General features: G+C 48.1%; 1 protein-coding gene across 2 annotated transcripts in view; it reads left to right on the forward strand.

The window, feature by feature from the left end:
* LOC139274899 (regucalcin-like) overlaps positions 1-5,080 on the forward strand; it is a 28,124-nt gene extending 23,044 nt beyond the window's left edge. For both annotated transcript variants that reach the window (XM_070891624.1, XM_070891625.1), the window contains one exon: positions 4,768-5,080. In XM_070891624.1, the coding sequence (XP_070747725.1) occupies positions 4,768-4,818 (51 nt within the window). In that variant the 3' untranslated portion in view covers positions 4,819-5,080. The remainder of the gene's footprint in view (positions 1-4,767) is intronic.
* The last annotated feature ends 18,724 nt before the right edge of the window (positions 5,081-23,804 follow it).

Genomic DNA, 23,804 nt, shown 5'->3' on the forward strand with positions numbered 1-23,804 from the left:
CGATGAAGTCCCTACAGTAGCCAGTGATTCCCAGGAAAGAACTTACCCCCGACACATCCCTAGGGACAGGGAGTTCCTGCACTGCCTTTCTTCTAGCCTCATCAATGGCCCTTTCTCCTGCCCTTATCGTCAGGCCCAGGAATTTTACCTCCATTAGACCTATCTGGGCTTTTTTGGGGTTAACTTTAAAACCCCCTTCCTTCAGTAAGACCAGCAGTTCGGCCAGCAGTGGACCGTGTTCCTCACTGCTGTCTGTGAACAACAACAGGTCGTCCACATACTGGACCAGCTGGTGTGGTTGGCTGAAGCCTTTTAAGCAGTTCGCCATGCATTGGTGAAAGATGCTGGGACTATTATGAAAGCCCTGTGGGAGGCAGCTCCATGTATACTGCTGTTCCCGGAAGATGAAGGCAAACTTGTACTGGTCTTCCCTCCGTACAGGGATAGACCAGAACCCGTTGGATATGTCCAACACTGTGAACGTGGTTGCGGATGCAGGGATTTCCCCTATCAGATCCGCAACCGCCGCTACTGTGGGAGCACAAGCTGGGATGTTTTTATTGAGCACCCTATAATCCACCGTAGCCCTCCAAGAATTGTCCGGTTTCCTAACCGGCCAAAGCGGGGAGTTGACATGGGTGGCTATGGGTCTCAAAACACCCTGCTCGACAAGTGAGCTTAAAGCTGTCTCCAAGTCTGCTTCTGCCTCTCGGGGAAAGTCATACTGCATTTGCGGGCGGGACATGGGATCCCCATCTATTCTAACCTCCACTCCTGTGACTCTCCCACAATCGTGTTTATGGGTGGCAAATGCTGCAAGATTTGCTTGCACATAGGCCCGGTACTCGGCCGGGGGTTACCGACCAGAACCTCCAGGTCGTAACCCACTTTTGGCTTCATTGTACACAGAGTCCCTTTTCCCTGTTTCTTATCAATAACCATGACTTCTCCCTCTGCTCCCGTGCCCACTGTGCCACATAGACAGTGATTCCTCAAGTCTACTAGGATCTGGCGAGCGATGATGAAATCAGCCCCCAAGATCCCTTTTCCCACCTGCTCCCAGTTCATCAGGACGCACTTCCATTGTGTTTGGAGTGCTCCTAAACGAACTGCGAGCGGGACTGAGAAAAACCCAGCCTTCTCATTTCCTGTGAACCCAACTAGTTGATACGGCACCCCGTTTGATAGAGGTGAGGTTGCGGGGTCCTCCGAATGGACTATCGTGCTGGAAGCACCAGTGTCCAAAAGGTAAGCACCCAATACACCCTCAACCTCCATCTTGACCCAGGGCCGTCCCCAGGGCATTCTAATGGGCACGGGTATATAGGCTGGGTCTGGGCTAGTCATGGCCTCTGTACTGGCAGGGTTGCTGGTGCTTCCCTGCCTATTGCCGTGGCTACCTTCCCAGTCCCCTCCAGCGCTGTCCTCACTGCAGCTACTATCTCATCAAGGGATGGTGAGGAGCTCCCTCTACTTCCCCCACTCTGGGCGGCTCCTAAAGAACTTCTCCCCCCATATCTCTTTACTGGGCTCCTGCAATCCCTTTTAAAATGCCCAGCTTTCCCGCACCCGTAGCACACTCCCTCCTTATCAATCGAGCGACCACTCTCCTTGTGCCATTCCCTTTTGGGAATGGAGTTGGGTTTTACTTCATTTACACTACCTTTGGAGGTTTTCTCCTCCTCCCCTCCTCCATTCCGTTGGACCAGTGCCAGTTGCCTGACCACTGCTTCCTCGGTGAGGTTGGGGTCCCAGGAATCGAACCACAGTTCTGCCCTGGCCTTGAGCCGGGGCAAGCAGTTTGCCACCAGCATCCTCAGCCAGTGGCCAGTCTGTACCGCAGAAAGATTCGCCCGGTCGAGGAGCTCCCCACAGGCTGCGTGGTATACCACCCACAGCCTGTCCGCAAACGCCTGCGGGGTTTCCCCTGCGAGCTGCCTTGTCCTTTCGACCCGTTCGAAAGGACTGCCGTCATCGAAGCCCATAGCCTCAAGGACGGCCCTCTGGACCTCAGTAAATGTACGCTGTCCCCTCCGGCATTCTGCCGGTAGGGCCTGGTACAATTTGCTGTCCAGAGAGAAGAGCAGCAGCTTGGCTGTCTCTTCCTCATCGCACCCATTAATTTCCACTGCCTGCATCACCTCCATGAAGTGGATAGATGGGTCCCCACTGCTAGTGAGTTTGGCCAAATGGGCCACCATGGCCCTGAGTGATTGAACTCCATGGGGAACAATAAAGTCGCTCTCCAGTGCTCCCCGACCTTGGCCACCTCCCTGTGGAGGACCGTACTTGCGCTGCCTGACCGGGCACATCCGCCCTTGTTCAGGATCTTTCTGCGCTGGTCCCTCTACCTCCGGCTGTCCCACCATACCCGGTGCAGCAGACAGTGCCTGGTCGCCTGATCCAGCCTTTAACTGATCCTCGGCTGGAGCCTCACATCCCTGCTGCCGAGCGGGACCCATTGGTCCTGCCCCCAGCCCTGGGTATGCTACTACCTGCGTGCCCCGCTCCTCCTGGTACCCTACCGGACAAACCACCGGTGCCTCAGGAGGTGGTCGGGCGTCTCTTGCCTTTGGATTCTACCCCCCAATACTTTCCTTTGTCCCCTGTGGACCCTCCGGGTCCTATCAGGGCGACCATCCCCTTTGCCTGGGATAGAGCTTGGGTGAGAGTTTTAATCCTTTCCTGGCAGGTACCGTGATCTGTAAACTCACTGCTACTAGCCACTTTATAGGCTGTCTGTACATCTTTTACTTTATTCTCGAGTTCCCAAATTTTCTGGGTATACCGAGAGTTCTGTTCCCGGAGGGACCCCTCACTACCCTTGGCCTCAGTGACCTGACACTGAAGATAGTCCTGGCTATTTCGGAAGGTCTCCTCCAACTGCCTGTTCCTTTGCTGCTCCTCAGCTAATTCGGCCAGCAGGTTGTCCCCAACCGCAGGCCGGATAGCAGAGAGCTCCTCTGATTTCTGAGGACTCTGTTCCAAGCTTTCGGACTTGGCGGGTGAGGCAGATAAGCCAAATGGCCTTTTCCACCCTGTGGTTGTGGTCCTTCCCTGCTGTCCACTGAGCAGCAGCATCCACTGGGCGCTCTGCCCGAGTGAGGGCTTGCACCCAAGGTTTGGTGAGGTTCACCTTGCCAAAAATGTATGAGGAAATTCTCTCCTCCATTTTAGTTTCCTCTCTTATCACCTCATCTGTTATATTAACATCTCCTGTTTGCTTATGTCTTGCCGCGGTCACCATGTTCTGTAAGGGGTTCCCAGGGAGTGTTGTTGTGCCTTGGGTGTCTCTCTCTGGGCTTCTGCCCTCACAGCTTATGCCTGGCCTGTGAGGTACCCTGAGTGCTGCAAGAGCACCCCTGGAGAGACTGTGTCCACAGCTTATGAAGGGGGGTTTTGAGATTCGTGCATCCCCACAGCTTATGCCTAGCCTGTGAGGCACCTGTGAGTGTCAAACACTCCTAACCCCTTCTTCCCTAGCCTGTGACACACAATTGAGCGTTTTCGAGCTGCTCCTAGCTTCCCTTACACTGTTCTGACATAAGACTCACGATCAGGAGATGTAATACAATAGAACTGAGACAAGGTGATTCCAAGAGGAACTTTAGGCTTCCAATTTATTTGACAAGGTGTATCTCAACAAACAGCAATACATCAACAAAACAATCCCCCTAAATCCTACTAAACGGACACAACGAAAATCTTTACACAAGTTTAGCAGTACAATGTCCAACCTCCCACCTTTCCTGGCCTAACTGAGTTGGGAGTTCCGGGGACCAGAGGTTATACTCACTCCTGTGCCTTTCTGCAGTCTGGTGGTTTGTTTCTTCTATCTTCGGTGTCTTCGGACACTGGTTTTCCTTCAGTGTCGAGAGGCTTGCTGGTTGTTGGATCACAAAAGCACGGAACCACACACACTACGTCAGAAACCCCTTTTTATAGCCAGATTATACAGTCCGCCTCTCCTGCTGAAATCGATTCTTCCCATTGGTGGGCTTTGTGATTTTGAAAAATGCAGCAGTTTTAGATTATTGCGGGTTTTTTCCACTGATGTTAACCTACTCAAGGTTTGAATGGGTGTTGATTGCGTTGGCCTCCTGTAGCCATTGTGTAGGCCCTTGGGTTGTTTTGGGTTCCCTGGTTTCTGAAGGTCTGCATAATTTTCCTCCAATTCAGGTTTTCTAACCTACTCAAGGTTTGAGTAGGGGTTGATTGGGTTGGCCTCCTGTAGCCATTGTGTAGGCCCTTGGTTTGTTTTGGGTTCCGTAGTTTTCTGAAGATCTGCATAATTTCCTTCCATAGTGTAAACATGGGGAAGACAATAGCCCAATAATGGCTGTGAGTCAGTCCCAGTTTTCGAGCAAGTGCTCTCCCATTGGCTTGAAAGCCCCATGCTTCGGGCTGACTCTGTCTCACCATTGGCCCTCCGATGTCCTCCCCCGTCCAATCACTGCTCTGCCAAGGTCAAACTGTATCGGTTTCAATTCACAGCACAGACTGATCCCACAGCCCTTTTCCTTCTGGGTAAAATGAGGGGGTTTTCGTCCTCCCCTACATAATCGATGCTGTAAAATGCATGTGTCGATCTGGTTCGGTCCCGACGCTATCACTATCTCTGCTCAGACATAAATAATGATCAGAGAGGTCATGGAGGGCAGCGATGCCCATGGAACAATATCCAGCGCAAATCAGAATCTGTAGCGGCAGACAGGAGGTAACTGGACATAAAAATTAACGTTGAGTCCATATTCCTTTCTGTTTCAGATTACTGGACTTGGGGTGAAGGGAATACCACCATATTCATATGCAGGATAAAACACATCTTCAACAACCTTAAGCCTGCATTCCGTGCAGTTATGAGGCTTACTTGATCAACTGCTTTAAGCTACTATAACAGCAAGCTTTACAACATACCATTTTATAGATGCACTGATAAATTGTTAAGCTCTTTTGCCACACAAGATCTTTTTCACGTTTTCCACATTCTAATTATTGTTTAATATTTAATTCTAATTATACTCAAATGTTGGCCATCTGGCTATACTATGAAACAATAAAAATTATTTCTTCAGCACTATGCACTGTGTTGTTTTATGTTTTAATGGCTGATGTTGGACATCCTGGAGAGATGTGTTGGATGCAGAACTTCTTGGGGAGATGAGGGTTAAAAGTCGAACTTCTTTGTGTCTTGAAGGAACAGACTTTCCAATATAAACAGGAAGAGTTTGACGTGCTTTGAGGAGAAAGCATGCCTTGTCTTCTGATATCTAAAGTGCTTGTGTAAAGAAAGAAACACTATCATTTATATAGCGCCTTTCACGACCACTGGCCGTCCCAAATGCTTTACAGCCAATGAAGTACTTTTGGAGTGTAATAACTGTTGTAATGTGGGAAACACAGCAGCCAATTTGCACACAGCAAGCTCCCACAGTCAGCAATGTGCTAGTGACCAGATAATCTGTTTGTGTTAAGTTGGTTGAGGGATAAATATTGGCCAGGACACCGGGGATAACTCCCCTGCTCTTCTTCGAAATAGTGCCGTGGGGCCTTTTACGTTCACCTGAGAGAGCAAATTGGACCTTGGTTTAACGTCTCATCTGAAAGACAGCACTTCCAGCAGTGCAGCGCTCCCTCAGTACTGCTCTGGAGCATCAGCCTAGATTTTTGTGCTCGTCTCTGGAGGGGTGTTAGAACCCACTCAGAGGTGAGGGTGGCAGCAAGTGAGCCACCAGCTGTCACCGAGCCAAGGTCTTGTGTGTGCCTAATACCCATTTAGAACATAAGAACATAAGAAATAGGAACAGGAGTAGGCCATACGGCCCCTCGAGCCTGCTCTGCCATTCAATAAGATCATGGCCGATCCGATCACGGACTCAGGTCCACTTTCCTGCCCGCTCCCCATAATCCCTTATTCCCTTATCATTTAAGAAACTGTCTATTTCTGTCTTAAATTTATTCAACGTCCCAGCTTCCACAGCTCTCTGAGACAGCAAATTCCACAGATTTACAACCCTCTGAGAGAAGAAATTTCTCCTCATCTCAGTTTTAAATGGGCGGCCCCTTACTCTAAGATCATGCCCTCTAGTTCTAGTCTCCCCCATCAGTAGAAACATTCTCTCTGTATCCACCCTGTCAAGCCCCCTCATAATCTTATATGTTTCGATAAGATCATCTCTCATTCTTCTGAATTCCAATGAATAGAGGCCCAACCTACTCAACTTTCTTCATAAGTCAACCCCCTCATCCCCGGAATCAACCTAGTGAACCTTCTCTGAACTACCTCCAAAGCAAGTATATCCTTTCGTAAATATGGAAACCAAAACTGCACACAGTATTCCAGGTGTGGCCTCACTAATACCCTGTATAGCTGTAGCAAGACTTCCCTGCTTTTATACTCCATCTCCTTTGCAATAAAGGCCAAGATACCATTGGCCTTCCTGATCACTTGCTGTACCTGCATACTATCCTTTTGTGTTTCATGCACAAGTACCCCGAGGTCCCACTGTACTGCGGCACTTTGCAATCTTTCTCCATTTAAATAATAACTTGCTCTTTAATTTTTTTCTGCCAAAGTGCATGACCTCACACTATCCAACATTATTCTCTATCTGCCAAATTTTTGCCCACTCACTTAGCCTGTCTATGTCCTTTTGCAGATTTTTTGTGTCCTCATACATTTGAGATCTATTAACTCCTGTTTTTAAAGCCTGTGCTGGGTTCAAACCAAATCCAATGCATAGGGAGGCCTCAAACGAGAAAATGTACAAAAAGTCAAATACTAAACCCTAAGCACATGTGCAAATAAAGATAAGATAAAAAGTTGCTTGCTAAAGTGCACATACTGTGTTGTGATCATGGAGATAAAATATATCAACAGCTGTAGACTGGATGGCTTGATGTTGGAGGACTGTCCATATTTGGTTCAGTAAAATATTTTAGCCAGGTTACTGCCTTCTCAGTGAGTATTAGACCAGTAATTTATTAGGCACAATCCAATGTCACCATGGATGTCTACAAGTGCCCCACCTCCTCCAAACAATCAGGACACCAATAAAAAGATAGTCTGCTCAAACTAAAATCCCCCGCAAAAATGGGTGGGAAAACTAATTGTGAGGAGAAGACAAAACATCTGCAGAGGGACATAGACAGACTAAGTGAGTGGGCAAAAATTTGGCAGATGGAGTATAATGTGGGAAAGTGTGAGGTTATCCACTTTGGCAGAAATAATAGAAAAGCAAATTATAATTTAAATGGAGAAAAATTGCAAAGTGCTGCAGCACAGAGACACCTGGGGGTCCTTGTGCATGAAACACAAAAAGTAAGTATGCAGGTACAGCAAGTGATCAGGAAGGCAAATGGAATGTTGGCCTTTATTACATTTGGGATAAAGTATAAAAACAGAGAAGTCCTGCTACAACTTTTTAGGGTATTGGTGAGGCCACACCTAGAGCACTGCGTACAGTTTTGGTCTCCGTATTTAAGGAAGGATATACTTGCAGTGGAGGCAGTTCAGAGAAGGTTCACTAAGTTGATACCAGAGATGAGGGATAGGTTAAGTAGGTTGGGCCTAAACACATTGGAGTTCAAAAGAATGAGAGATGATCTTATCGAAACACATAAGATAATGAGGGCGCTTGACAAGGTGGATGCAGAGAGGATATTTCGACTCACAGGGGAAACTAAAACTAGGGGACATAGTCTTAGAATAAGAAGCCGCCCATTTAAAACGGAGATGGAGAAATTTCCTCTTTTTTGTAAGGGAGGTTTGTAAATCTGTGGAATTCTTTGCAGAGCTGTGGAGGCTGCGTCATTGAATATATTTAAGGCGGAGATAGACAGATTTTTGAAGGACGAGGGAATAAAGGATTATGGGGAGCGGGCAGGGAAGTGGAGCTGAGTCCATGATCGGATCAGCCATGATCTTATTAAGTGGCGGAGCAGGCTCGAGGGGTCAAATGGTCTACTCCTGCTCCTATTTCTTATTTCTTATGAATGTACGACAGCTCCGAAATTGCAAGACTGGGAAGGGTGGGAGATCAGCATGCCCTATTCCTTTTAATGACCAGAAATTGCAAATACTTCAAATCAGGCATGGTAAGCTCCATGTTGTGGGATTATCTGATCAGTTAACTGCCGTCGGGCCTGATTCCACACTGGGAATGGAGTCTCGGGGCGAATAACTAAAATCACAAGTGTCAGTTCAGGTTGGAGGAAATAGTCAATCCCGTGTGGTACTCACTGGTTACCTGGAGCGTTACTGGGACAACCGGTCATAGTGTGCTTGCACTCCAGAGTCATGTGGTCAACAACTATAACTTGCATTTACATAGCGCCTTTAACGTAGCAAAACATCCCAGTGGCGCTTCACAGGAGCGTTAGTAAATAACATTTGGCACCGAGCCACAGAAGGAGATATGAGGGCAGTTGAAGAGGTAGGTTTTAAGGAGCGTTTTAAAGGAGGAGAGAGAGGCGGAGAGGTTGGGAGGGAATTCCAGACAATTCAAGCTCCAAACATGGGATAATGTGTAAAATTACATTTATAAGAAAAGTCTTTTCAGTTCCAGTTGGTCAATAAATGTGCTGTGAGATTTAGGGAGATCCAGCACAGACAGACATAGAATCAGGCCAAGTCACCTACATCTAAAAAATAATCTAACGTGCTGACAGGGATAAACGTAACAAAATATTCCCATTAATGATTGACCAACCTCTTCATGGGTTTGTTTTTTCAACTGAAATCTGTTCACATCGATCTAAAGCAGCGGAGGAAACGTACAGCCACCAGGTACTTACCATTATCTTTTCGGTTTTCTTTCCTCCCCTTCTGTAAATGTTCAGGGGCATGTTTCCCCATGTGTTTCCCTTGTAATGTTACTGTGTGGATACTGGTGGGCCGAGGCAGTGTCTATTCTCTGGCTGGGGTCACAACTAAACAACAGTAACATTGCCCAATCGACTTGAAAGCAAATCTCTGAGCGTCTCGAACAAGGGAGGTTGAAGGCAGCCCCCATCTCTTGAAAAGGGAGTTCCGCATTGGTGGCCTGGGCTCCAAGGAAGATTCGGGGCCAGGTCCAAGCTCTCAGGACGGCCTCTTTGCCACTGTGTGTGTATGTCATCAAAACCCAGGTCGCCGTTTGGAGCGTGGGCAGGAACATCGGTGAAGCCTTGGAACAGCGGAGCAGCGGGAAGGTCGGGGCGGATGAGCGGCGAGAGATTGTGGCGAACGTACGGCGAGTGATTGAGGCGGAGGAGCGGTGCGGGATCATGGCGGAAGTACGGCGAGTGATTGAGGCGGAGGGGCGATGAGAGATCGTGGCTGAGATTCGGCGAGTGTTCGTGGCGGAGATTCGGCGAGAGATTGTGGCGGAGGAGCGGAGAGAGGTCATGGCTGAGATTCGGCGAGTAATCGTGACAGAGGTTCGGCGAATGTTTGATGCGGAGGTGCGGTGAGAGATCATGGCAGAGGTGCGGTGAATGAGGGTATGGGGCCCAGAAGAGCCGAGGGCCCAGGGGCAGCACGGGCCAACCCACACTGCGATATGTGCGCGCACTAGGTCCGTGCAGCAGAGCAGGTTTCCAGTTGTCCTGGTTATTCCTTGCTACTGAATAAAAGCCTAGCTCTGTCAAGCCCGTGTGGTGGCTGATGTGCAATGGTCACCATATGTTAAAAAAATCCACGCACAGGCATCTTCCACCCCTGGAGTTCAGGACTGGAATATCGGGTCCTTCATTGAAACATCTGTGAACTCATGTGAAAGCAAGTCATCCTCGTTCGAGGGACTGCCGATGATGATGACGATGTATTTGTTTGTGAGTGTTTGTGAGTGTTCTCAACTCCATCCCGCAGCATGCGACCCGCCACCACCTCAGTGAAACCCCACCGTTGCACAAGGTAGGAAAAGCCATGAAACAGCTCAAGAATAAGAAGGCTACGGGAGTGGATGGATTCCCTGCTGAGGTGCGAAATGGCGGAGAGGCGCTGTTGGTGCGGATACATGACCTCATCTCTCTCATCTGAGAAAGGAGAACGTGCCAGGAGATCTCAGAGATGCAGTGATCGTGACCATCTTTAAAAAAGGGGGACAAGTCCGACTGCGGCAACTACAGGGGAATCAGCCACTGGGAAAGTTGTCGCTAGAGTTCTCCTCAACCGCCTTCTCCCTGTGGCCGAGGAGCTCCTCCTGGAGTCACAGTGTGGATTTCGTCCCCTGCGGGGCACAATGGACATGATTTTTGCAGCGCAACAGCTGCAGGAAAAATGCAGGGAGCAGCACCAGCCCTTATACATGGCCTTTTTCGACCTTACAAAGGCGAGGGTCTATGGAGCGTCCTCCTCCGTTTCGGATGCCCCCAAAAGTTTGTCAACATCCCTCGCCTGCTCCACGACGACATGCAGGCTGTGATCCTTACCAACGGATCCATTACAGACCCAATCGACGTCCGGACCAGGGTCAAACAGGGCTTCGTCATCGCCCCAACCCTCTTCTCAATCTTCCTCGCTGCCAACAAGCTCCCTGCTGGAGTGGAATTAAACTACATAACCAGTGAGAAGCTGTTTAACCAAGCTGCCTCCAGGCCAGGTCCAAGATCACCCTAACCTCTGTCGTTGAGCTGCAGTACGCGGACGACGCCTGTTTCTGCGCACATTCTGAGACTGAACTCCAGGATATAGTCAATGTAGTTACTGAAGCATATGAAAGCACGGGCCTTACGCTAAACATCTGTAAAACAAAGGTCATTCACCAGCCTGACCTCACCGCACAGCACTGCCCCCCAGTCATCAAGATCCATGGCGCAGCACTCGACAACGTGGACCATTTCCCATATCTCGGGAGCCTCTTATCAACAAGAACAAACATTGATGTGGAGATTCAACACTGCCTCCAGTGCACCAGTGCAGCCTTCGGCCACCTGAGGAAAAGAGTGTTTGAAGGCCAGGCCCTCAAATCTACCACCAAGCTCATGGTCTACAGCGCTGTCGTAATAGCCGCCGTCCTGTATGGCTCAGAGGCATGGACGATATACAGAAGACACCTCAAGTCGCTGGAGATATATTACCAACGATGTCTCCGCAAGATCCTACAAATCCCCTGGGAGGACAGGCGCACCAACATCCGTATCCTCGTCCAGGCTAACATCCCCAGCATTGAAGCACTAACCACACTCGACCAGCTTCGCTGGGCAGGCCATATAGTTCGCATGGCAGACACGAGACTCCCAAACGAGCCAAAGGGGCAGCGAAAATGTTACAAGGACACCCTCAAAGCCTCCCTGATAAAGTACGACATCACCACTGACACCTGGGAATCCCTGGCCAAAGATCAACCTAAGTGGAGGAAGTGAATCCGAGAGGGCATTGAGCATTTCGAGTCTCAACGCCGAGAGCATGCAGAATTCAAACGCAGGCAGCGGAAGGAGCGTGCGGCAAAACAGTCCCACCTACCCCTTCCCTCGGCGACTCTCTGCCCCACCTGTGACAGTCTGTGGCTCTCGTATTGAACTGTTCAGCCACCAAAGAACTCACTTCAGGAGTGGAAGCAAGTCTTACTCGATTCTGAGGGACTGCCTATGATGATGAGTAGAGGCAGTTTAATCTGTTTTCAGATCACTCATTCTATAGCAGCTGTTTTCCCTATGAAATGAACTGTGAATACTCCCCTTTCTTTCAGAGAGAAGGGAACCGGGTTGATTGACAAATACCGGGAATGACTTCCCTGAGTAGGGCAATAAAGGCCAGCATTCTGGAGTCATTCAAGATGCTGTTGGGCACTCTGATCATAAGATACATACAGATAAGGAAAAAAGAAAGACTTGTATTTATATAGCACCTTTCATGACCACCGGACATCTCAAAGCACTTTACAGCCAATTAATTACTTTTGGAGTGTAGTCACTGTGGCCATGTGGGAAACAAGGCAGCCAATTTGCGCACAGCAAGCTCCCACGAACAGCAATGTGATAATGACCAGATAATCTGTTTTTAGTGATGCTGATTGAGGGATAAATATTGGCCAGGACTCCAGGGATAACTCCAATGTTCTTCTTCGAAATAGTGCCAGAGGATCTTTTACATCCACCTGAGAGGACAGACAGGGCCTTGGTTTAATGGCTCATCCGAAAGACGGCATCTCCGACAGTGCAGCACTCTCTCAGCACTGCACTCGAGTTTCAGCCTAGATTTATAAGCTTAAGTACCTGGAGTGGGACTTGAACCCACAATCTTCTCAGAGACGAGGGTGCTACCCACTGAGCCACAGCTGACACACGAGGAGTGCTATTTGGCCTATCATAATCCAAAAAGACGCTACAGCCTCCAACCCCACTGTAGCATCTGATTGTTTCTCAAAAGATCCCAAAGTTTTTGTCTCATAGATCACTCTTTGAGTGAAGAAGGACCTTCTGATATCAGTCCTAAATTGGTCTTTTGCCAGCTTGAACCGCTACCTCCTTATGCTTTTCCCACAGTTGAATTCAAAATAGTATTCCGGATTAACCTTTTCCATTCAGATTGATCACCTGGACTAGTTTCGATTGCCTAGATGGGTCGGACAGGAATTTACCAGTTTCCCCTCCCCAAATTGGCCTGGGTTTTTTATCTGGTTTTTCACCTCTCCCAGGAGATCACATGGTTTCAGGAGGGGTGGAGGGTATATGTTGTGATACACAAGGTATCGCAATGGGCCAGAGTGTCTTTACCTCTCTGTCATTGTGTGTATGATCGTATTCCCTTATCCTATATACCTCTATAAGACGTCTTCATCTCATTTCCAGACTGAAAATTGTAGGTTTCTTCTGTCTTATCCTCATGACTCAGACCTTTGAAACTAGGGGTCAGCCTTGTGGTTATTCTCTCTACCATCTCCCTTATTTCTTGGTGACCACATCTGGACACAGTACTCACTCAGTCTGACCAGAGCACTGTATTGTTTTATCTTGATGGTACTCAAAATTATATATTAATGATGGGAATACATCATCCGACATATTGCTCATTACTGACATCCAGTGTTATTAAGGCAGTGGATGGGGTGGGGCAGGGGTTCAAATTTAAAGGGTCTATTACAAGGTGGGAGATTTTATTTTAAAGATTTTTTTCTCTGCCAACTTTGCTAGCCATGCTATGTTGAATCAGTGGTAAAGGTAAATGGTTGCTACTGGTGCTGATTGCCATCAGGGATGTCATTTTGTTCTGTTTGTTAAAGCTGCCCTTTTCACATTATTACAACATAAGAACATAAGAAATAGGAGCAAGAATAGGCCATTTGGTCCCTCGAGCCTGCTCCGCCATTTAATATCATGGCTGATCTTCTACCTCAACTCCATTTTCCTGCACTATCCCTATATCCCTTGATTCTCTTAATATCCAAAAATCTATCGATCTCTGTCTTGAATATATTTAAAGACTGAGCCTCCACAGCCCTCTGGGGCAGGGAATTCCAAAGATTCACCACCCTCTGAGTGAAGAAATTTCTCCTCGTCTCAGTCCTAAATGGCCGACCCCTTATTCTGAGACTGTGATCCTTGGTTCTAGATTCCCCAGCCAGAGGAAACATCCTCCCTGCATCAACCCTGACAAGCCCTGTAAGAATGTTGTATGTTTCAAAGAGATCACCTCTCATTCTTCTAAACGCTAGAGAATATAGGCTTAGTCTACTCAATCTCTCCTCATAGGACAATCCCCCCATCCCAGGAATCAGTCTGGTGAACATTCGTTGCACTCCTTCGATGGCAAGTATATCCCTCCTTAGGTAAGGAGACCAAAACAGTGCACAATACTCCAGGTGTAGTTTCACCAGGGGCTTATATAATTGCAGTAAGATGTCTTTACTCTTATACTCAAATCCTCTTGTAATAAAGGCCAACATACCATTTGCTTTCTTAATTGCTTGCTGCACCCGCACGTTAACTTTCAGTGTTTCGTGATATGAACCTTCACCTTCCCTTCCACCCCTCCATCATTCATCACAGAAAGTCTGCAGCTTGAATTGCGGTGTCAAGAAAAATACTTTGTGGCATTTGTGAATGTACAAAATCTTTCAATCGTGCAGTTGTTCTGGTATAAACGCTGGCCTCCAAATCCAACTCACAGTTCCAGGATTTCGGATCAGCTTCTGCGATATCAATGGGGATTGGATTCCAGGGCTGAACACATTGCAAGTGTAAGCCTTTCGGGCAACCCAGAGAGCTCAGCTGCCTGCCTCGGGGGCTGTTGGTTTGTTTAATTAACAGTAAGGATATGACCTGAAAACCTGGAATTTGGTTTGGGATTTGCGGTGATTGACACCAGTGCCAGTACTGATACACTGTTCAACAAGGGTGGGTAAACAGTGCACGGGGATTATTCATTAATTAGACATGACTATTTTATTTTATCTTAATAGATACTGAAGTAGCTTTATGGTTAGAAACCCAAAATCTGTTCAAATGTTGTACCTCCCATAAACTATCCAAGCATTAATTCGAATCCACTATCACCTATGAATTAAAATGAATTAAATTAAGGTGTTAGCCGTGGCTAAGAGATAGCAGTCGTGCCTCTGAGCCGGAAGGTCATTGGTTCACAATCCCACTCCAGAGACTTTGCACAAAAGCTGGGCTGACAATTCAGTGCGGTACTGAAGGAGCGCTGCACTGTCGGAGGCGCCGTTTTTCAGATGAGACGTAATCATCATCATCATAGGCAGTCCTTCGAAATTGAGGAAGACTTGCTTCCACTCTAAAAGTGAGTTCTCAGGTGACTGAACAGTCCAATATGGGAATTATAGTCCCTGTCACAGGTGGGACAGACAGTCATCGGAGGAAAGGGTGGGTGGTGTTTTATATGATAAAGAGTCTGACTGGATACTATGAGCTCAAAGTAAAGTGTGATCGTAGTCTTTTACTGCAGGACTCCAGAGTGCCTCTCCAGCCTGTGAGGCCTCCTTAAGTAGCTGTGCTCCCAAGGGATTGTGGGATCCCTTGGGATGCCAGGGGATGAGCCCTCTGGTGGCTGTACAAGGTATATACAAGTTTACATACATAACAACACTCCCCCCCCCCAACGTCAACTGTGTAACTATTTATAAGGTGAGTCGATGTGGGGCCTTTCTTTCCCTGGTTGATCGTCACAACCAGATCAAATGCTGATTTTGGTAAATCGTTTGTTGGGCCCTCACTGGGCTGCCTGGTGTCGTGAGTCCTGCTGGGCTGTTGCGGATGGTGGGTTCTACTTCATGGCCAACCGTGGTGTCATAGAAACATAGAAACATAGAAAATAGGTGCAGGAGCAGGCCATTCAGCCCTTCTAGCCTGCACCGCCATTCAATGAGTTCATGGCTGAACATGAAACTTCAGTACCCACTTCCTGCTTTCACGCCATACCCCTTGATCCCCCGAGTAGTAAGGACTTCATCTAACTCCCTTTTGAATATATTTAGTGAATTGGCCTCAACTACTTCCTGTGGTAGAGAATTCCACAGGTTCACCACTCTCTGGGTGAAGAAGTTTCTCCTTATCTCGGTCCTAAATGGCTTACCCCTTATCCTTAGACTGTGACCCCTGGTTCTGGACTTCCCCAACATTGGGAACATTCTTCCTGCATCCAACCTGTCCAAACCCGTCAGAATTTTAAACGTTTCTATGAGGTCCCCTCTCACTCTTCTGAACTCCAGTGAATACAAGCCCAGTTGATCCAGTCTTTCTTGATAGGTCAGTCCCACCATCCCGGGAATCAGTCTGGTGAATCTTCGCTGCACTCCCTCAATAGCAAGAATGTCCTTCCTCAAGTTAGGAGACCAAAACTGTACACAATACTCCAGGTGTGGCCTCACCAAGGCCCTGTACAACTGTAGCAACACCTCCCTGCCCCTGTACTCAAATCCCCTCGCTATGAAGGCCAACATGCCATTTGCTTTCTTAACCGCCTGCTGTACCTGCATGCCAACCTTCAATGACTGATGTACCATGACACCCAGGTCTCGTTGCACCTTCCCTTTTCCTAATCTGTCACCATTCAGATAATAGTCTGTCTCTCTGTTTTTACCACCAAAGTGGATAACCTCACATTTATCCACATTATACTTCATCTGCCACGCATTTGCCCACTCACCTAACCTATCCAAGTCACTCTGTAGCCTCATAGCATCCTCCTCGCAGCTCACACTGCCACCCAACTTAGTGTCATCCGCAAATTTGGAGATACTACATTTAATCCCCTCGTCTAAATCATTAATGTACAATGTAAACAGCTGGGGCCCCAGCACAGAACCCTGCGGTACCCCACTAGTCACTGCCTGCCATTCCGAAAAGTACCCATTTACTCCTACTCTTTGCTTCCTGTCTGACAACCAGTTCTCAATCCACGTCAGCACACTACCCTCAATCCCATGTGCTTTAACTTTGCACATTAATCTCCTGTGTGGGACCTTGTCGAAAGCCTTCTGAAAGTCCAAATATACCACATCAACTGGTACTCCTTTGTCCACTTTATTGGAAACATCCTCAAAAAATTCCAGAAGATTTGTCAAGCATGATCTCCCTTTCACAAATCCATGCTGACTTGGACCTATCATGTCACCATTTTCCAAATGCGCTGCTATGACATCCTTAATAATTGATTCCATCATTTTACCCACTACTGAGGTCAGGCTGACCGGTCTATAATTCCCTGCTTTCTCTCTCCCTCCTTTTTTAAAAAGTGGGGTTACATTGCCACTGGCGTGTATGTTGGGGGGTCAAAGAAGGTAGGGTCCAAAGTGGGTTGCTCAGGATACTCTGTGAATCTGAGTTTGATTTGGTCCAAGTGTTTCCGGTGAATGAGTCCATTTGAAAGTTTGACCCAAAACACCTTGCTCCCCTCTTTGGCCACAATAGTGCCGGGAAGCCACTTGGGTCTCGTGCGGTAGCTAAGCAGAACTCGGCTAGGCGAGTCTGCAGTGAGCCTTCAGTTACCCTCTTCAAGTCCTGCTTGATAGTTTGTACTGCTCTCTCTGCCTGACCATTGGATGCTGGTTTGAATGGGGCAGATGTAACATGTTTGATGCTGTTACGGGTCATGAACTCTTTGAAATCGGCACTGGTAAAACATGGCTCGTTGTCACTCGCAAGGACATCAGGTAGTCCGTGCGTGGCAAACATGGCCCACGGGCTTTCAGTGGTGGTAGCGGACATGCTTGCCGACATTATCTCACATTCAATCCATTTGGAATATGCATCTACAACCATAAGGAACATTTTACCCCAAAACGGGCCTGCATAGTCGACATAGACCCTGGATCACGGTTTGGAGGGCCAAGACCATAAACTTAGTGGCGCCTCCCTGGGTGCATTGCTTAACTGCGAGTATGTGTTACATCTGTGCATGCAAGACTATAAGTCCGTATCAATACCGGGCCACCACACGTGGGATCTGGCTATTGCTTTTATCATCACGTGCCTGGGTGGGTACCGTGGAGGTCACTGATGAAAGTGTCTCTGCCTTTCTTGGGGACCACTACCCGATTGCCCCACAGAAGGCAGTCTGTCTGTATAGACATTTCATCTTTGCGCCGCTGGTATGGATTTATCTCTTCCTGCATTTCCACTGGGACACTGGACGAGCTGCTGTGAAGCACATAATTTTTTACTCGGGACAGTAAGGAGTCCTGGCTCGTCCAGGTTCTAATCTGTCGGGTTGCTCACTCTCGAATGCTTCCATAACCATGACTAAATCTGTGGGCTGCGCCATTTCCACCCCCGTGATGTGCAAAGGAAGAGTTTTCTGTGCCTGGCCTGTGGCGGATGGTGTAGTTGTATGTGGACAGCATAAGCGCCCATCTCTGGATGCGGGCCGATGCATTCGTACTTATCCCCTTACTCTTGGAAAACAGGAATATCAGTGGCTTATGGTCCGTTTCCAATTCAAATTTTAGCCCAAACAGATATTGATGCATTTTGTTTACGCCATCGACACACGCTAACGCTTCTTTTTCAATCATGCTGTAGGCTCTCTCAGCCTTAGACAGACTTCTGGATGCATCAGCAACTGGTTGCAATTTCCCAGATTCATTAGCTTGTTGCAATACGCACCCGACGCCATACGACAACGCATCACATGCTAGTAACAAACGCTTACATGGATCATACAACACAAGCAATTTTTTTGAGCAAAACAATTTTCTCGCTTTTACAAAGGCATTTTCTTGGCTTTTGGCCCATAAACATTCGTCTCCTTTACACAGTAAGGCGTGCAGTGGTTCTAACAGTGTGCTGAGACCTGGTAAGAAGTTCCCAAAGTAGTTCAGGAGTCCCAGAAATGTTCTGAGGCCTTGGTGCGTTCTCGATTGCCTCTGTCTTCGAATCGGTAGGCCTGTTGCTGTCCGCCGAGATTCTTCTCCCCAGGAACTCCAGTTCAGGCGCCATGAAAACACACTTCAAGCGTTTCAACCTGAGCCCCACGCGGTTGAGTTGACTAAGAATCTCCTCCAGGTTCTGCAGATGCTCCTGACTTGTAACCAAGATGTCGTCCTGGAAGACTACCGTGCGCGGGACCAACTTCAGTAAGCTTTTCATGTTTCTCTGGAATATCGCTGCGGCTGATCGAATTCCAAACAAGCATCTGTTATAAATGAAGAGACCTTTGTGCATGTTGAAGCAGGTGAGGCCCTTCGATGATTCCTCCAGCTCCTGCGTCATGTAGGCCGAGGTCAAGTCCAGCTTCATGAACTGCTTTCCTTCCGCCAGCGTAGCAAAAAAGTTGTCAGCCTTTGGTAGTGGGTATTGATCCTGTAGGGAGAAACAATTGATAATTACTTTGTAATTACCATAGATTCTGACGGTGCCGTCGCCCTTGAGGACTGGAACAATCAGACTGGCCCACTTGTTGAATTCGATTGGCGAAATGTTGCCCTCTCGTTGCAGCCAGTCCAGCTCGATCTCTACCCTTTCTCTCATCATGAACCGTACTGCTCTCGCCTTGTGATGGATGGGTCACGCCCCCGGAATTAAGTGGATCTGCACTTTTGCTCCTTGGAACTTTCCGATGCCTGGTTCGAACAACGAAGGTTACTTGTTTAAGATCTGGGCACACGAAGTGTTGTCAGCGGACGAGAGCGCTCGGACATCATCCCGGTTCCAGTGTATCTTTCCCAGCCAGCTCCTGCCGAGCAGCGTGGGACCATCGCCCAGTACCACTCAGAGTGGTAGCTTGTGCACCGCTCCATCGTAGGAGACCTTTACAGTTGGACCGCCGATTACGGGAATCAGTTCCTTTGGTGTAAGTTCTCAGTTTCGTGCGAATGGGAGTCAAGACTGGCCTTGAGGCCTTGCTGCAGCACAATTTTTCAAAAGTCTTTTTGCTCATAATGGACTGGCTCGCGCCTATGTCCAGCTCCATTGACACCGAGAGTCCAGTTAATTCAACCTTCAGCATTATCGGGGGACACTTTGTGGTAAATGTGTGCACCCCATCTACCTCTGCCTCCTTGGTCTGAAGCTCTGGTTCATCATGATCCACTGTGGATCTGTCCTCCTCTACAACATGGTGGTTTGCAGGATTAACAGGGTTTGCAGCTCACCTGCACAAACGTTGGAGGTGTCCCATTGTTCCACAGCCCTTGCAAACGTATCCTTTGAAGTGGCATGAATGGAAACGATGATCACTCCCGCAGCGCCAACAAGGGGTTAATGGCCGAGCATTCATCACCCTTGATGGTGGACTCTGAGACATCTGAAGACGTGCAACTGCAGGCATGTGGGGCCTGCCCTGTAGAAACATAGAAACATAGAAAATAGGTGCAGGAGTAGGCCATTCAGCCCTTCGAGCCTGAACCACTATTCAATAAGATCATGGCTGATCATTCCCTCAGTACCCCTTTCCTGCGTTCTCTCCATATCCCTTGATCCCCTTAGCCGTAAGGGCCACATCTAACTCCCTCTTGAATATATCCAATGAACTGTCATCAACAACTCTCTGCAGCAGGGAATTCCACAGGTTAACAACTCTCTGAGTGAAGAAATTTCTCCTCATCTCAGTCCTAAATGGCCTATCCCTTATCCTAAGACTGTGTCCCCTGGTTCTGGACTTCCCCAACATCGGGAACATTCTACCCGTATCTAACCTGTCCCGTCCCATCAGAATCTTATTCGTTTCTACGAGATCCCCTCTCATCCTTCTAAACTCCAGTGTATAAAGGCCCAGTTGATTCAGTCTCTCCTCATATGTCAGTCCAGCCATCCCGGGAATCAGTCTGATGTACCTTTGCTGCACTCCTTCAATAGCAAGAACATCCTTCCTCAGATTAGGAGACCAAAACTGAACACAATATTCCAGGTGAGGCCTCACCAAGGTCCTGTACAAATGCTGTAAGACCTCCCTGCTCCTATACTCAAATCCCCTAGCTATGAAGGCCAACATACCATTTGCCTTCTTCACCACCTGCTGTACCTGTATGCCAACTTTCAATGACTGATGAACCATGACACCCAGGTCTCGTTGTACCTCCACTTTTCCTAATCTGTCGCTATTCAGATAATATTCTGTCTTCGCGTTTTTGCCCCCAAAGTGGATAAACTCACATTTATCCACATTATACTGCATCTGCCATACATTTGCCCACTCACCTAACCTGTCCAAGTCATCCTGCAGCCTCTTAGCATCCTCATCACAGCTCACACCGTCACCCAGTTTAGTGTCATCTGCAAACTTGGAGATCCAAATCATTGATGTATATTGTAAAGAGCTGGTTCCCAGCACTGAGCCCTGCGGCACTTCACTAGTCACTGCCTGCCATTCTGAAAAGGACCCATTTATCCCTACTCTCTGCTTCCTGTCTGCCAACCAGTTCTCTATCCATGTCAGTATATTACCCCCAATACCATGTGCTTTGATTTTGCACACCAATCTCTTGTGTGGGACCTTGTCAAAAGCCTTTTGAAAGTCCAAATAACACCACATCCACTGGTTCTCCCTTGTCCACTCTACTAGTTACATCCAGAAAAAATTCCAGAAGATTTGTCAAGCATGATTTCCCTTTCATAAATCCATGCTGACTTGGATCAATCCTATCACTGCCCCATCCCCCTGCCATATTAGTTTAACTCCTCCCCAACAGCACTAGCAAACACTCCCCCTAGGACATTGGTTCTGGTCCTGCCCAGGTGCAGTCCGTCCGGTTTGTACTGGTCCCACCTCCCCCAGAACCGGTTCCAATGTCCCAGGAATTTGAATCTCTCCCTTCTGCACCACTCCTCAAGCCATGTATTCATCTGAGCTATCCTGCGATTCCTACTCTGACTAGCACGTGGCACTGGTAGCAATCCTGAGATTACTACTTTTGAGGTCCTACGTTTTAGCTCCCTAAATTCATCTTGTAGGACCTCATCCTGTTTTTTCGTTTATATCGTTGGTACCTATACCTATATGCACCACGATAACTGGCTGTTCACCCTCCCTTTTCAGAATGCCCTGCACCCGCTCTGAGACATCCTTGACCCTTGCACCAGGGAGGCAACATACCATCCTGGAGTCTCAGTTGCAGCCGCAGAAATGTCTATCTATTCCCCTTACAATTGAAGCCCCTATCACTATAGCTCTCCCACTCTTTTTCCTGCCCTCCTTTGCAGCAGAGCCACCCATGGTGCCATGAACTTGGCTGCTGCTGCCCTCCCCTGATGAGTCATCCCCCCCAACAGAACCCAAAGCGGTGTATCTGTTTTGCAGCGGGGTGACCGCAGGGGACCCCTGCACTACCTTCCTTGCACTGCTCTTCCTGTTGGTCTTCCATTCCCTATCTGACTGTGTACCCTTTACCTGCGGAAGACCAACTCACTAAACGGGCTATTCATGTCATTCTCAGTATCGTGGATGCTCCAGAGTAAATCCACCTGCAGCTCTAGTGCCGCAATGTGGTCCGTCAGGAGCTGTAGGCGGATGCACTTCCCGCACACGTAGTCGTCAGGGACACCGGAAGCATCCCTGACTTCCCACATAGTACAGGAGGAGCGTAACATGTGTTCGAGCTGTCCTGCCATGACTTAACCCTTAGATAAACTTAATTTGGCAACAACAATGCTAAAGGTTACTTACTGATAAAGAAAAGAAAAAGAAAAACTACTTACCAATCACCAGCCAATCACTTACCCTCTTGGCTGTGACGTCACCTTTCGATTTCTTTCTATTTCTTTTTTGCCTTCTCACCCTGCTGCAGCTGCACCGGCTGGTCTCTCCGATGTTGGTTACTCTACAGTCAAAAGTATGCGAAGTATCATTTCATGGCCAATGCCAAGTACGAAAAAGTCTCTGAGCATGTACTCCAAATGTCCTTAAAATTCTCAATGTCCTGCAAGGCGTCTTAGCTCGGCGACATAACTCGTCACTTCCTGGCCTTCAGACCTTTTGTAGGTGTAAAACTGATACCTTGCCATCATAACGCTTTCCTTCGGGTTCAGATGCTCCCGGATCAGTGTGCACAAATGATCGTACGATTTCTCTGTGGGTTTTGCTGGAGCAAGCAGATTTTTCATGAGGCCATACGTTGGTGCCCCGCAGACGGTGAGGAGAATCGGCCTCCGTTTGGCAGCGTTCGTTTCTCCCTCCAGCTCGTTGGCCACGAAGTATTGGTCGAGTCGCTCCATGAAGGTTTCCCAATCATCTCCCTCCGAGAATTTCTCCAGGATGCCCACTGTTCTCTGCTTCGTTGAGTTTGTCATCTGTATCTTGTCGCCAGTTGTTATATATGAATAAAGAGTCTGACTGGATACTGTGAGCTCAAAGTAAAGTGTGACTTCAGTCTTTTATTGCAGGTCTCCAGAGTACCTCTCCAGCCTGTGAGGCCTCCTTAAGTATCTGTGTTCCCAAGGGATTGTGGGATCCCTTGGGACTCCAGGGGATGAGCCCTCTGGTGGCTGTACAAGGTATCTACAAGTTTACATACATATCAGGTGGGGAGTCTGGTTTGCTGCATGCTCCTTCCATTGCCTGTGCTTGTTTTCTGCATGCTCTCAGTGATGAGTCTCGATGTGCTCAGCGCCCTCCCGGAAGCTCTTCCTCCACTTAGGGCGGTCTTTGGCCAGGGACTCCCAGATGCCGGTGGGGATGTTGCACTTTATCAAGGAGGCTTTGAGGGTGTCCTTGAAACTTTTCCTCTGCCCATCTGGGGATTGCCTGCCGTGCAGGAGTTCTGAGTAGAGCGCTTGCTTTGGGAGTCTTGTGTCGGGCATGTGGACAATGTGGCCCCTTCTGCTCTCTTAGGCGGATATGAAAGAAGAACAGGGATATTCTCCTATTTGGCAAATATTTATCCCTCAACCCACATCACTAAAAAAAAACACAGTATCTGGTCATTATCACTAAGCTGTTTGTGGGACTTTGCTGTGCTGTTTCCTACAATACAACAGTGATTACGCTTTAAAAAGTGCTTCTTGACTTTGGGATATCCTGAGGTCATGAAGGGCGCTGTATCAATGCAAGCTCTGTAAGGACATTGATTTCTGCAACCAAATGGGAAGAATCCCCACCCCCACCAACAGGTCTACTCCTCCATAGTAAGCCAGGCTGGCTAGTCATTCATCGAAAATGTCCCGGATGATCCTGGTTCAGGTATTGGAACATAACATAAGAAGATAAGAATTAGGAACAGCAGTAGGCCATCTAGCCCCTCGAGCCTGCTCTGCCATTCAACAAGATCATGGCTGATCTGGCCGTGGACTCAGCTCCACTTACCTGCACGCTCCCCGTAACCCTTAATTCCCTTATTGGTTAAAAATCTATTTATCTGTGACTTGAATACATTCAATGAGCTAGCCTTAACTGCTTCCTTGGGCAGAGAATTCCACAGATTCACAAC

This window comes from Pristiophorus japonicus, chromosome 10 (assembly GCF_044704955.1).
Source record: "Pristiophorus japonicus isolate sPriJap1 chromosome 10, sPriJap1.hap1, whole genome shotgun sequence".
NCBI classification, from domain to species: Eukaryota; Metazoa; Chordata; class Chondrichthyes; family Pristiophoridae; genus Pristiophorus; species Pristiophorus japonicus.